This window comes from Drosophila navojoa, chromosome 4, assembly GCF_054131105.1.
Source record: "Drosophila navojoa isolate 15081-1374.11 chromosome 4, UAZ_NAV_1.0, whole genome shotgun sequence".
Classification (NCBI taxonomy): domain Eukaryota; kingdom Metazoa; phylum Arthropoda; class Insecta; order Diptera; family Drosophilidae; genus Drosophila; species Drosophila navojoa.
Genome location: NC_142892.1, coordinates 24,734,732 through 24,748,839, shown reverse-complemented (window position 1 = coordinate 24,748,839; position 14,108 = coordinate 24,734,732). Strand labels below are relative to the sequence as shown.

At 45.1% G+C, this 14,108-nt stretch overlaps 1 protein-coding gene across 5 annotated transcripts in view; it reads right to left on the bottom strand.

The window, feature by feature from the left end:
- Positions 1–14,108, bottom strand: part of Ten-m (teneurin transmembrane protein Ten-m) — a 137,446-nt gene that overhangs the window by 62,374 nt on the left and 60,964 nt on the right. For 4 of the 5 annotated variants that reach the window (XM_089259924.1, XM_089259925.1, XM_089259926.1 and 1 more), the window contains exon 2: positions 867–914. The exons of the other annotated variant lie outside the window; for it this stretch is intronic. In XM_089259924.1, coding sequence (XP_089116050.1) covers positions 867–914 — 48 coding nt within the window. The remainder of the gene's footprint in view (positions 1–866; positions 915–14,108) is intronic. 5 annotated transcript variants of the gene reach the window in all.

Below are 14,108 nucleotides of genomic sequence, written 5' to 3'. Positions count from 1 at the left end.
ACGTGTATACCACGCACCTTTAAATATGTTGTGCACCTCGACTTGTTTCGAAAAATGCCCAGCAAGGGGAAGTTAACTCTAGTCCCATTAGCTTGCAGGCCTTCAGATGAAAGTCAACCCAACAACAAAATGTTTCGAGTTTGTTTTTCTCTCCCAGTAGTTAATTAAATGCGATAATATTTGCTTGCAGCTCGCAACAATAACAAACAATGGCCGCGCATAACAGTAAGTGTTGCTAACTGTCAATAAACATTATTGTTGTCAAGCTATAAATACACCAATTGCCTTGTGTCAACTAAGCCTGGCGTCTCCTGCTAAATAAATGGGATTGCGTACGTTTCATAATGTTTGCATAGCTCGAATGTGAATTATGAATGATTCAATCGACCTGATCGAGGAGAAGCGGACGCCACATTTGAAGTAGAATTCAGTCCATGGATCCGCAGATCCATATGGCAGCTCTCTATCTTTTGACAGAGACGGGAACAATACGCCGTAGGCTCAGGACGGCTGTTTGATAGACATCAGAATTGATGTTAACACATCGCTTGAATCTTGAAACGAATGAACTGCAACTTTTTCGATTGGTTTGTAATAATCATTGAATCATTTTGGATATATCCAGTTTGAGAGGATTTTTTATGATTTGAAAATGTATTTTGCGAATCACTTAGAGTTTTCATTGAGGACTAATTCGAAGTGGGAATATTTAAGAACATTATTTGTCGTTATCGTATGTATTGTCATGAGAATTAGATGCAGAACTGAATGGGCTGGACTGAAACGCGATTACTGAGAATGTCTGTATTCCATGGCACTCCAGATGCTATTTTTATGATTTATGAAGTACTAACTATTAGGCAAACCTTGCAGCTGAGTTGAGTTTATATAACTAGGTTCATCTGGGAGCATACCTGCAAAAGAAAAGGAAAGAGAGTAATTAGGTAAAGTTCGTTTATTTAGTAGCTTAATTTAACAACAGATTGCAATTTTAAAATTTTATGCTCGAGAACAGATTGCAATTTTAAAATTTTATGCTCGAGAACTTAACTTGTTTGATTTCATTATGCAACGCACTCTAATGTTTCGTTTTCACTTCTCTTTATGTTATTTATTGTGATTTTTATTTTATTTTTATTTCAGCTTCAGCTTTTGCAATAATTTAATTTACTGCATTTTGCGGCTGACCACACTGCGTTTTTGTTGCTGCATTGCTTGCTGCTGCAACAGTATTATTTGTATTTATTATTATTTGTTGTTTTTTCGTTCGCTTGTATTTATTTTATTTGGCTTTATTTATTCTCTGATACTGCCTATTATAATTATTTACTTTGCGACCGCGTTGGGGCTTGGCTCGTGTCACTCGCAGCGATTGCCGCCTCCGCTTCACTTCTCCCATTCTGCATATGCAGGTGGAGTTAAATAGCTGAAATGAATGCAGTCGGAGATGAAACGCCGATTGAGTCTCATTCAAATTATTTAACTTTCGCCCATCTGCAACAGCGACACGAAGAGGCGTCAACTCGCCATAAAAGTTGAAAAATTAATTTAAATGTCTTCCTAATGAATGTTTACAGCGCTCATATTTTGTATATGACATATGAATAGGCCCCATCCCATTGCACATTACCATCTTTTGTCATGCTAATCACGGAATATGGGAATGGATATCAAAACTCTTGCATAAGTGACAACAAATTAGCTGCAGTCGTCCGGCACCGACACCGATGCCGATGCCGACGACGATGCCGATATCGATACCCAAACCCCGCTGCCACTGCCCGCTGCCCGCTGCCCTCTCCGATCCACGGCTCTGGCTTAATATGAAAGAGTTCCAGATGTGACAAGAGAATGCGATGCGAGATTTCATTTTCGATGCGCCGTCTGTCATCTGCATATTAACGGCATAAGATATCAACTGCCTTGTCGCCTGACACTTGTCAGGCGTGAGCATTATCATTCTCTCTCTTATCGGAGGGTCGCTTGCGTGAAAATGTGAAGTGATTTGGAGCCGATATGCAAATCTGTGGCTCTGGCCGCGGTTAGCGCTGGTTAATTGAGAGAAATTTTCGGTGCTGGAAACCGAAAGCGACTTTTGATTAATGGGCGGCAATTCAAAAGACATTTGCCGTGGCTGCGCCATTGCATAATCCAGTCCAGGAAAGCATTTCTGCGTAGGCTGCTCCGAAACCTCTCTTCACTGACTGACAGCAGCTGCAAAAGAACCAGAATCCATCTGCAACAGGCGGACAGTCAGTTGCACACAGTAGCCAGAGGGTCAGATCTCAAAATTCAACTTCAACTGGCAACTGGCAAACGAGGATTCACTGGGCACTGGGCCCTAGCTAAACAAAAGTTAATGGCTCGACTTGGGCAGCAGCAACAATGCGAGGCGAATTTCCTTTTATGTTTGCTTATGCAATGGTAATAAACGGCAGCCAGCCCAAAAGGGAATGAGACCTGGTCAAAGAAACACAGAGAGAGTGTGAGAGAGAGAGAGAGAGAGAGAGAGAGAGAGAGAGAGAGAGAGAGAGAGAGAGAGAGAGAGAGAGAGAGAGAGAGAGAGAGAGAGAGAGGGATAAGGAGAGGGAGAGGCTGACAGCAATGCGCAGGCGCAGCAGCCCTGCTGTTGCGTTCGAACAATGGGCATGTGGTCCCGGCTCTGAGCAATTTGAATGGACGTGCTCCTGACTGGCCGCGCTCGTGTGTGGGTTCGCCGCGGTCTTCATTTGAATGCGCAACATGTTGCTGTGGCATGCAACGACCTATGCCGATGCCATTGCCGGTGCCGGTCAGATCCGCCTTCATGCTGAGCTCGCATCAGCTACTCCTACGGCTTCATTTGCCATTATCTTCCAGTTGGTTAGTTAGTGCGCCCTAATTTATCGCTGCAGCGTCTGCGATATAAGTTGGCTCCGCTCATAATACACCTACTACCAGGCACATACTACGTATGTATGGGCTGCGTATGTTCTGTGGAGGTAGCTCCGACAATGCCACGAGGCAAGTCAATTGTCCATTTCATTCCTTGTTGTGCAACAGTTTCCGTATCGCTCTCATAAATTGCTGCTATTGTTGTGCTTCTTCTTTCCGAGTGCATGCAAATATGAGTCTGCCTCCTTTTCCGCCTTCTTCTCCTCCTGGCGCTCAACTCTTTGGCTCCCTGTTCGGTCTGGGTTGCCCGGCTACTTATTTGCTTATTGAGTTTATTATTATTGTCGTTATCTGAGCTGCCGCTGCTACTTCTGCTGCTGTTGTTGCTGTTGTTGCTGTGCTGTCGTTGATTGTGGTCATTGCTGCTGTTTATTATTACACTCGTACAACTACTCAACTACAACCTCCACACGCTCTTCATTCTGTGCTCATATTAAATTATTGCACTCTGGCTAAGCCTGGAGCAGCCTCTCAGAGCCTCCTGTTGCACGGTTTCCTTGCCATCACTGAGATTAATGAGCAGCTTAAATAATCTACGCTAAGCTACTACAAAATTATCTGTGTTCTAGTCTCGAGAGGCAGAGAGAGAGACAGAGAGAGAGAGACAGAGAAAGAGAGAGATTTTTATTAAAAAGTGATATCTTAATGGCTTAAGTCTATTGCTCTATACAGTCGGACTCAAGATTTCCCTTTATTGCAGCAAATGCCTTAAATGTGATACCAAATATTACTTAATACCTGAGCTCGGCCAACAGGCGAGGGAATAGGTGTCAATCTGTACACTATTCGACTTTGGCTGGCCCCCTTTTCCTGGCCTCCTGCTGAATTTATTGCTGCTGCCCGGTGTCCATGCTTCGCTATCGATTCGAAGACTCATTTATAGTGCGCCGCCTGACAAATACAAATGCCTCGAGTCGCATGCAGTCTAGCTTGGATTCGGCCTCGGCTAAGCAGTCCATCAAGCGGGCTGGTCTTCAGCAGTGGCAGCGAGCACGCCCCTCCTGGCTGTGGATGTTCATTGTTGTTGGGCTCTGGCATTTACCATTTACTATTTAGCATTTAGCATTTGGCATTTACGATGCTCAAGCTTTTCCACTTCCGGGCAATGCACTTAACCGCTTCCATGCGAAGGTAGCTGAGGATTTGTGCTACACTCTTAGAGCCGGCTCGAGCTCATAATCTGGCCACTCAAATCGCTAAGCAGCTCGGCAATAGCAGCAGCTGGAGTTGGAGCTGAGGCCGTTGTTGTAGCTGGAGCGACTGCCCGTCTTTAGGGCTGCACTTAATTTACCCTTAATTAATTGACCTGCAGTCTAGTTAAGTCCACACTCCACTCTCGCCGATCCCCGGTAACCCCTGTGCTCCTCCCTCCGCTTGCTGCTCTACTTACTTGCGGCGTTTGCCATTTTTGCAAATGTTTTGTGTGCATGCAAATGGTTCGTTCCGCCGTTCATTCACTCACTCACTCATTCAGGCAGTTAGTCATGCAGTCAGCCAGGCAACCAGCCAGTCCGTGGTCAATTCCATTCATTTCCATGGCTCGCTCAAGTGGCGCTGTGGCCACTCGAGTGGCCTGCCCACTTGAGAGAGCCAAGCCCCGTACTGACATGGCCCGACCTGAATGGCCCCAGAGCTCATTTAATTTAAATTTGAATTTGAATTTTGTATTCATTTATTCGTGCGCGCCCAGAGACTGACCACTGGCCGCATACCCTGTAAGCAGAGAGCAGGAAGACCCATCGGCTCAGCAATCAATCACGATCCGATCGAGCACATGTTCATCCGTTATCTGTTCATAGGGCACCAGGCAGTTGGCAGTTGGCGTTTTTCGTGACTCTTGAAACCCAATTAAAAGTTAATAAGCTGCAGCAAAGTGTCCAGCAGCAGCTCAGTCCAGCTCCTGCTTAGCTATTCGGATTGGTTGCTTATCGGCTGTATTTGCCACACAATTAATTATTTGACTGCATTCGCACGGAATTCAAATGCCTGCGGTCAGTTCGAGTAATGTTTAATTAACCGACGAGTCGGGCTGACTGTGTGGAAATTGGGTCATTCAGCGCCTGGCTCTACAGTGCTCTAGATGCTGCCATATTAGAGCGACTAATTAAGGCAATGCTATGCTAAACACTAGCTCCAACACACACGCACACTCGCACACACATGCACATACACACGCAGTCAGCTGGTGGAGTCTGCTTTGTTTTATTGTGCAGAGTGTCGGATGTCTCATGGCAGTTAAACTCATTCGCAGAACACTTAATGCGCACTAATGAAATGTCAGCTTAAGTCATAACTCAGCTGCAGCAGCCACAGAGCCACCGCCACAGCCATAGCCAGAGCCACAGCCAGAGCCACAAACAACAAAAGCCAAGTCCGAGCATCAGCAAATGAGATTGGTAGTCAAGTCCAAGACCAAGTTCCAGTCCGAGCAGCTGAACAACTACTTATGACAGAAATCTATGGCAGCGCCAAGGGCGAAACTTTTGTGGGGCTTTTCGCTTGGCTTTTAAATATGACTTGCATTTATAGGATTTATGTCCTCGCGCGTGCATGTGTGTGTGTGCATGTGTGCTCGCCGCTAAACAAAATGGCGGCTATTGTAATTGATAAGTGTCTGTGTACGTGTGTGTGTGTGTTCTGCCTTTATTGTCCTGCCAATGTCCGCCATTTTGCTTACACGCTAAAAGAGATTGATGATGCGTTGAAAGAGCACTCGGGCACTCAGAGCAGACTCGGGCTTCGGAGTCCCAACTTGCGTAATTGTAGCAGCAAAATTAAATGATGAAAAGTTTTCTTTTGGCATCCCATCGACATCCCAACCGAGCCACTCGGCCAGCCATTGCCATTGCCATTGTCATTGCCACGGCCAGAGAACGATGTCCATTTGATTGATGAAATGATAAATATCTGGCTCTGTCTTTCGCCATCGCCACAAAAATTGCTACAAGCTGTGAGCTGAGGGCTGAGGGCTGAGGGTATTATTACAGCGTTATTATTAAAGCGTTTTTAATGCTAAATGTCAAATGCAGGACAGATAAGCAGCCCCAGCTGTCAATGCAGCGAACGAACAGAGGACCGCATGGACTGCGCGGGTGCTCGCTCAAGTGGCTGCCAAAAGGAGAGTCGATCCAGTGGCATCATTACTACTCCTAAATGAGCATGTTATGGCCTTCAATAGATGGCTGGCTGTCTAGTAGTCCGCTATCTGCTGTCTGCCGTCCTCTGTCTGCTGTCGACTGAGCTGCAAATCCCACTTAAAATCCGCTTCGTTTACGAAAATGTAATGATGATTAATTACAGACGCAGAGTGTGGCAGTACCGTAGCGGCATGCTGGTTGAGGTTTCTCGGACTATCTTTTTCGGTTTGGTGTTCTTTTTTTTCTGTTTCTGTTTCTGTTTCATCTTCCGGGAAAGTGCTAAGTACGCAGCGCAACGCTATACGTTTTGGGGCGGGGAGGCCTTTCACTCCCGCTGGCCTGCCACGGGTCATTAAAGGAAGGGGGCCAGAGCAGGGCCAGAGCGCGAAGCTCTTCTAATAGTTCTGGTGCTGACCCACAGCCAAGGCAGCCGCCTCCTTCGCAAAGCGAAACAAAAGTAATTAATATGCCAAAGTTTGCTGCGCTGCGGTTGTCAGCTACGCCGACGGATGGGCTCATTAAAGCCAAGGTTAAACCAATGTGAAGTGGAGTTTGGAATTCCAGTTCCAATAAATATGACAAATATGCTAACTTAGGCTGTCCATATTCAAATCAATTCGCTTGGGGTCATGCGGTCAGCAGCGGCTTGTTATCTGGCCCTATCAGATGCTAACTGGAAGTGTCCCTGCCTCTCTCTCCCCCTCACTCTCTCGCTTTTTGAGTCCATATTACGGGTCAATTAAAAACCATTTGCATGCTAATTGCACTGCCACTCGCCAATTTATCGAATTTATTATGATAAAAGCTGAACATAATGGAAAAATCAGACACGCGATGCCTCGTTGCTTCGCTGCTTGCAACTCGCGACTCGCAACTCGCAATGCCAATGCATTTAAAAACACATTTACACGGCGTCACCAGTGCCCCACCTCCCGCACCATGCGTGCCGCAGGTCGGTGCGCTGTGTGGACTATAGTTCAGCCAAACAAAACGCTAATTTGTTTTTAATATGCGGCGTAGACCCGGCTCTGGATATGGCAGGGGCAGGCGCTGCCTTGAAGCTTGATTATCTGCTCAAAAATTCAAAGCCCGAAAAGTGTTTCATCGTTAACACCCCGACCGAACGACCGAACGACCGACTGACTGAGGCTCTGCTCGAATTTCGGGTTCCTCAGCCACTTCGAGCAGTTCATCTGAGACAATTCCTAGACGCAGTGCGGCTTAACAATGTTATTAAAATTAATATAAATGACTTCGGAGCCGCATGGACATTAGCCCAGCTGGCCCTCCGCACCGACGCGCCTCTGGTGCCTGGTTATGTATATGTGTGACACACACACACACACACACACATACACATATGAATGTCTGGCTTGGTCGAATAGGCTCTTAACCTGCCGGCGGCGGCAGCTTTAGCTGTTATTGTTTTTGTAATTAACGCTTGGGACTACAGAAGAAAACAGAAAACCAAAAAAGAAACTAGAGACAAAAAATTGAATGGCGGCGTTCAATGGTTTCTTTCGGTCTCTGCATTCTCTTTCTCATATTATTCTTTTTTTTTGTTTTCATTTTGGACAATTTTTACGCTTCTTCAGTTGCGTCTCCGCTGGAAGTTTGTAACGCCTGTCCATATAATTAATTGTGTTCTTTGTAAGCCATTTAAAGTTAAAAATAAAATAAACTTTAAGCTTATGAATACCCTGAAATTATGGGAAAAAGCAAAAATAAATCTACAATGCCCAGAGTTGAGGTATATATAAACGTGTTTATATTTGAGGGCGGATTTCGTATATATAAGAAGGCTTCCATGTATAGAAAATAATGAATACATGCAACAGACTCTAAAGTTTTTATTTTATAACGATGATAAGATGTTCAATGTCAATCTAGATTTATTCCGTAAGTAAGATTGGATTTTTTCTTTTTAATATTTAATGTAACTTTCGGTAATTTATAAGGAGTTCATTTATTTATTTACTTGAAATGCATTTTGAGCAACTCTTACACTTTTGGTAATTTGTAAACAGCTTTATCTTGCATTTATTAAAGAGCTATAGTTTAAGAAACTCTGCTAGGTAGAGCATCTCCGCGTCTCTCTCGCTTCTTACCTCTTCAGTTAGAGCCTTGTGGCTCCAATTTTGGCTTTTTGTTCTCTAATGAAAGCTGATTGCTGTGAAGCGTGGAGAAGCTGCTGGCAACGAGTTGTATTAATCAAGGCATATGGAGCTCCTCAGCTAAGCTGATTATGAGGCCTTTGTCTCTGCGAGCGCAGCTAAAACGATTCTAAGCTGTGGTAATTTCATCAATTCAGCAAGCCATTCGCTGATTACAGGTGTGCGGTGCCTGATAGGCAAATGAATGAATTAATGAAAAGTTCCTGCCATTCACAAGTTATTATCATTATTACTATCTATCTTGCCGCCTGGCAATTAATTTCGTAAGCGCCTCTCCTTTCCACGCAATTTGCTGCCAATAGTTGTCGCAATGAAAGTTTTCATGCAATTGATTTACCTTTCCACTCCCTCTAATTGGCTCCGAGTCGCAGAAGCCACAACGAAATCCACCCCAGTCGCCAGGGACTCACACGGCAGCAGAACGACTGTGAATTCTACTCGCTGGAAATTACGACGAGGAGCGTAGGAAGTGGAGGCGCTCGCTCGGCTATTAATAGAAATAAATTGAATGTGGCCAAAATGTGTATGCCATATTCGCCAACTTACATATTCATGTGCGATCTAATAATGCCAACAAAGCTGGCTGAACGACAGGCAGACAGTCGGAGAGACAGCCAGGGAGACGGCAACGAGCGCTATACATACAAGATGTATGGAAACGAACTTCTTATGCAAAGCCACTTAACAAATGGCAATTTATTTGCACATAATTTGTGAGCGCCGCAGGATATTTTCCGAGCCTCGAATCCTGCCTGAGCAGACGTTGACAGCGCTCGGCACTGCCAACTTACTAAAATTACAAATTAATTTTGCGAAAATTTGCGCAAAAACTACGGATGGACGTAGAAAATATGCTACATAGAATATGCTACTGAAGCCGCATCCCAGCCCATCCTCCTTTTCCACATAAATACACCGTATATATGTATGTACACATATCTAGTATGTACAGAGATACACAGAGATTGGCGAGTAAATGAAATGTATTGAATTGACATAAAAGTCGCTCAAGTTAATTCCCTGGCAATGAAATTGGTGGGCTTGCCACCCGCCTGGACCCCTCCCGTCCCGTGCCATTCCATCCCAAAAGAAAGATGTTGAGATGCTCACATGATTACAGGGTTGTTTGGCAAAGAAAATCCGAGCTGAAAGGAAAATCTATACAACATTTCGGACAATGTCAATTTGTTAGCATTTATTGAATTGTGAATTATTAAAGCGCACAAATTGAAAGCGCACTGCATGGGAGCCGGGCCAGAGGACGCAGGGACTGGCCATACATATATGGCTATATGTATGTATACATACATACATATGTTTCCGTGTATCTGTAGCTTACAGAAATACCATATTGTATGGGGAGCACAATGCGGACAAAGGCAAAGTCGATTTAGCTGGCAATGTAAGAAAGAAGCCAACAGAATCGCTGGTGAATCTCATCTGGAGGCGCTTCAAGGGAAACCCGCCATCTTGGGTAACATCAAATTGGAGAACACCTGCATCGAATGTTTATTTAGGCATTGAGTTCATAATATAATAAAAATAATAACAATTTTAAAGATAACATCCAGCAGCAATCCAGTTCCATGCTTTAAATTTTTCGATTTATTGAAGTTGTTCCCGATCCTATCTGCGAGTATGCCCGACTCCTGCCAAGTCACATTTGCTGGGGCAACTCCATAAAAGCCCAATCAGACCACAACCAGCAACACCACAAACTTCACTCAGGTCGTGGGTATTGAGTGCCAAAATAAATGCCAATGAAAGCGGGAAATAAATGCTAACACACGCACACACACACACACATGCCATTCACATACACAATATTCGAATAGATTGAAAGGAAATAGTGCAAAATGTGTTAGCTAAGGGGGGAGCAGGAGCGAGGGGTCGTGGGGCTTGTGGCTTGAGTTCTTGTTATCCTTGCAAGTTGCGTATGAATTCAACAAATTTAATAAGCAAATAGAGCGAAAAGTGCAGAGACTGCGAAATAAGCCGTCATTCAAACGCAATTGCCGAATTTTTGTTTATTTTGTTTATTTGTTGTTGCGAGGCATGGCAAATCGATAGCACGCGCCAATTGCTGCTCAAGTGGTCCTGCTGGATTCTGGGGCACAGGGATAAATACACATATATATACATATATAAGTATGTTGGACCAGGCCAACCCTCGCTGACATTAACAGCTTTCGGTTTATGTGCAATTTTTCAAATATTTGTCTTGGCTTCTTTTGTACGCTTGGGCCGTTGCGAACCAAAACAAATGCCAACTAATGCGAGGAAGTGTGCTCAAGGACCAGCTCCACATTCGTCACGCAGCCAGCCACAGCGAGACACAACGACAGCATACCCACACAGTTAGCTGGAATAGTTCCATTATCAAATCGTTGACATTTACGCCAGAGGCTCGCAGAATTGGCAGCACTTGATTATTATGAAACAAGCGACGTGCTCCACAGTTGGGTCCAAGCTGAAGCAGCCTCAGAATCTGCTCATCTCTCGTACGTGCTAAATTATCACTCGAAGACGGCTCCTTTCAAGCTGTGCAATGGCCCGCGGCTTTGCTTGGTTTATAAGTTCGTTAGATAGTTGTTGTGTTGGTGGCCTTCGTTCGCCTGTGTGTGTCTCTGCATGTGTGTAGTCAGTGAAGTTGAAGCGGCCGATAGCCACAATGTCTAATTAAGAAACCAGCTTAAAACAATTGAAGCTATTTGCTTTGAGCCATGGCCTTGTTATACTGTATAGCCTACAGCCAATAGCCAATAGCCAATAGCCAAGAGCCAACAGCGTACAGCCAACAGACGGAGCGTTTTGTGTGCGGCCGGTCAAGCGGCCACTTGAGCGCATTTGGCGATAAGCTCCCGCAGTGGCTGGCTCCGAGAGTCCCCTCGAGTGGGGCAGGGCAATTAGCTTGGCGGCACAAATTGGAATGCGATTAGTCAGGCATGGGCCGCACTGAAGCAGAGCAGCACTCCCACTGGCATCCGCGGAGTGCTCCAGCAGGAGTCGCCTCTCTTGAAAGGGCGCCAAATGTGTCGAGGAAATGCGACAAAAGCAACTTTTTATTTTTGGTTTTATCTTGTTTCTCTTTTTGTTCTCTTTTGGGCAATCGTGTTTATGGCGCTGCATTCGCAATGCCAAAGCCGATAAAATAAGCAAGCGCATAAAATGTTTGCCGCATTTTAGGCGCAGGCGTTCCCCCCCTCCCCTTCACTCCCATCTGGCTCCAAAAGGCTGCCAAATGCTGAGTCGCCAACCCAAAGCAAAGCGAACAATTGCATAAATTATCGCAAAAGTGTCAGGTAGTAGCTGTTCTTCCCCCAGTTTTCCCGAGTTCTGATTCTGCTTCGACTGCATTGGGGGAGCATGTAATAATAATCGCACTCTCTAAAATCGATATGGAGGATAAGTTATACAAATGGACATGAGACTTATCATGCAGCTAAGAGCTTCGACTGACTGACTGACTGACTGAATGAGTGAGTGACTGAGTTCATGGGTTCGTTGACCTTTCAAGTGGGCTTAAAGATTTTCGTCTGCCAGTGGAAATATTTCGCCAACTGCAGTTGAGCTTGAAGAGTTCTCTCGTTCGCATCTACAAAGGACTGGCAAAGGAAAACGATAAGGCCGGGCCTTTTCCTAACAATCATTTTTCTATCCACTGCGAGTGTCCTGGCCATTGTGGCAAGTGAAGTGGGCAGCCTTTGCTCCTTTGCGAGCTGGCATTAAAAAATGAAAAGCTGCAGTCGTCATTTTCTTGCCAATGCTTTCTTACAGTTCGATTGTCGGCATTGCAGCAGGAGAAGAGGTGGAGCAGGAGGAGAAGGAGAGGCAGCGGCAGCAGCAGGACAGAGCGCTGTCCAAATATTTTCCTTACATTTCCGTAATGGCCACTGGAACTAGATGCTAGATGAGAGCATTTTTAGCAATCGACCATTTCCGTTTTTAATCAACGACAGCGCATCGATTTAGTTTCGATTGCTCTATAAATACTTGTCATGCCGAATTTATGGCTCCGGGGCAGCGGAAAAATAAACCTCTTAGTGCATACATATTATTTCAAATTTAACGCCGATCAATTCTATTGTCCTCGATGGGGCTAGCAGCTTCTTGCCCAGAATTTTCGCGGGGCGTGCATCTGGCCGGAGCATCCATCAATTTTTATGACGCCCCAGCGAATGTCGCTAAAAAAATGCACAACCGAATCGCAGCAGCGTGCCAAATGCCACGACTTTGGCCAAAAACTACAATATGTATATGGCTGGCAGTTGCGGAGCAAACAATAACCAGCCATAAAGCTGACCCCGTGGCCAGACGCGATCCTGGGGAGATTGCGGCGCGCAGTTAGCGCCAATTTGATGGCTTCTGCATTGTTATTGCTGCTCCAGTTAATTCGCATTGTGCATAGAGTTCGCAAATCGCCAGATATTGTTTTTCGGCCGTCAATCAACCGTTCAATTTGAATGCGGGCGAGTGAGCCGGCATCCCAGTGCACCTGCTGGGCGCATTGCCCCTCGCCCCACAGCAGCAGAGCAGCAGAGTAGCATAGCACAGTAATTGCAAGCACTTAACGCCCACCCAGATGCCACGCCCACACTCAACACACATTTGCTTGTAATGAAATTATTTAACTTGTGCGCATCCGCGTCTTCAGCCAGACTCAGCCGCTGGAAGCGCAGCTGCCATGGAAGCCAAACTCAATTAAAACGTCAGCGCGCCGCTGTTGCTGCTGATGTTGCCAGTTAGTTATTTACACCAGCAACACCAGCAACACCAGCAACAGCTACAGCTACAGCAGCAACATCTACAACTTGCCGCACATGCCAACTGATAATTAACTTGAAAATCAACTTTCAGCAGTTAGCTCGCTCAATTCGGTAGCCGCAGCCACTGCGAGGGCTTTAACATCATTTCCAGCTCACGAAACCTGAGAACTGCTTCAAAAACTAAACCTAGGGTTGAATGAAGTTAAAGTCCTCCTGCAACAATTGCCTACACTTCACATATCTCTTATATATATCTCCTTTTGTTCTGGGAATGACTCAATACATATTTGCTCTGATTATGACGTGGAGAATGCGAACATCAATTGTAAATGCTTACAAAGTAATCATACTTACAGTCAAAGCCGTTATATTTAAAGAGGAGATTTCTCGTATATTATTGGAGTGTATTATTTACTTGGATAATCTGCCTATGCCTACACATACTTGCAAATTCTATTAACAAAGTCTCAGTCACAGATCCTCATTGGTCGCACTGCAGGGTATCTCCAAGTAACACTCCCTGTATTAATGTTTAGCTAAGGAAAACTATTTGAATGATAGTTTGTGGCGTCTTTTGAAAGACTTATATGAAGCATTAATATTACCTCATCAAATATTTGACGCTATCAAGAGTTAAAGCAAAGCTTTGGCTGCTTTGTGACACAAGATTTTAATAGTTTCGCTGGAAGTTTTATCTGGCCCCATATATATAGTTGCTTCTCTTTTTCTCAATGTCCCTGCCTGTAAGTTATGTCTGTGTCTTTTGGCTCTTGTATTTCTTATTTTGCTTGCTGAAGCGCAAATAGCGTTAAGCCAAAAACTAATGAAGCGTCAATTTTGTTAATGCGGCTGCTGCTGCTGCTGCTGCTGCTGCTCCGAGTCTCGGCGACTCTTATTCTCACCGAATTCAATTTGCGTAGCTGGCGCTGTGTTACCTGAGAGGCCCGACCCCGAGGGTCTGGCTCTTGGCACGCCCAGTTCTTTGGTCTACGCTGAGGCCACGCTTCGGTTGGCGGCGCAGCGGCATTTTATATAACCCGTTTTATTTGATTTCGCGTTCAGTTTTTAGTCTTGTTTATTGCGCTCATTCATGGGGC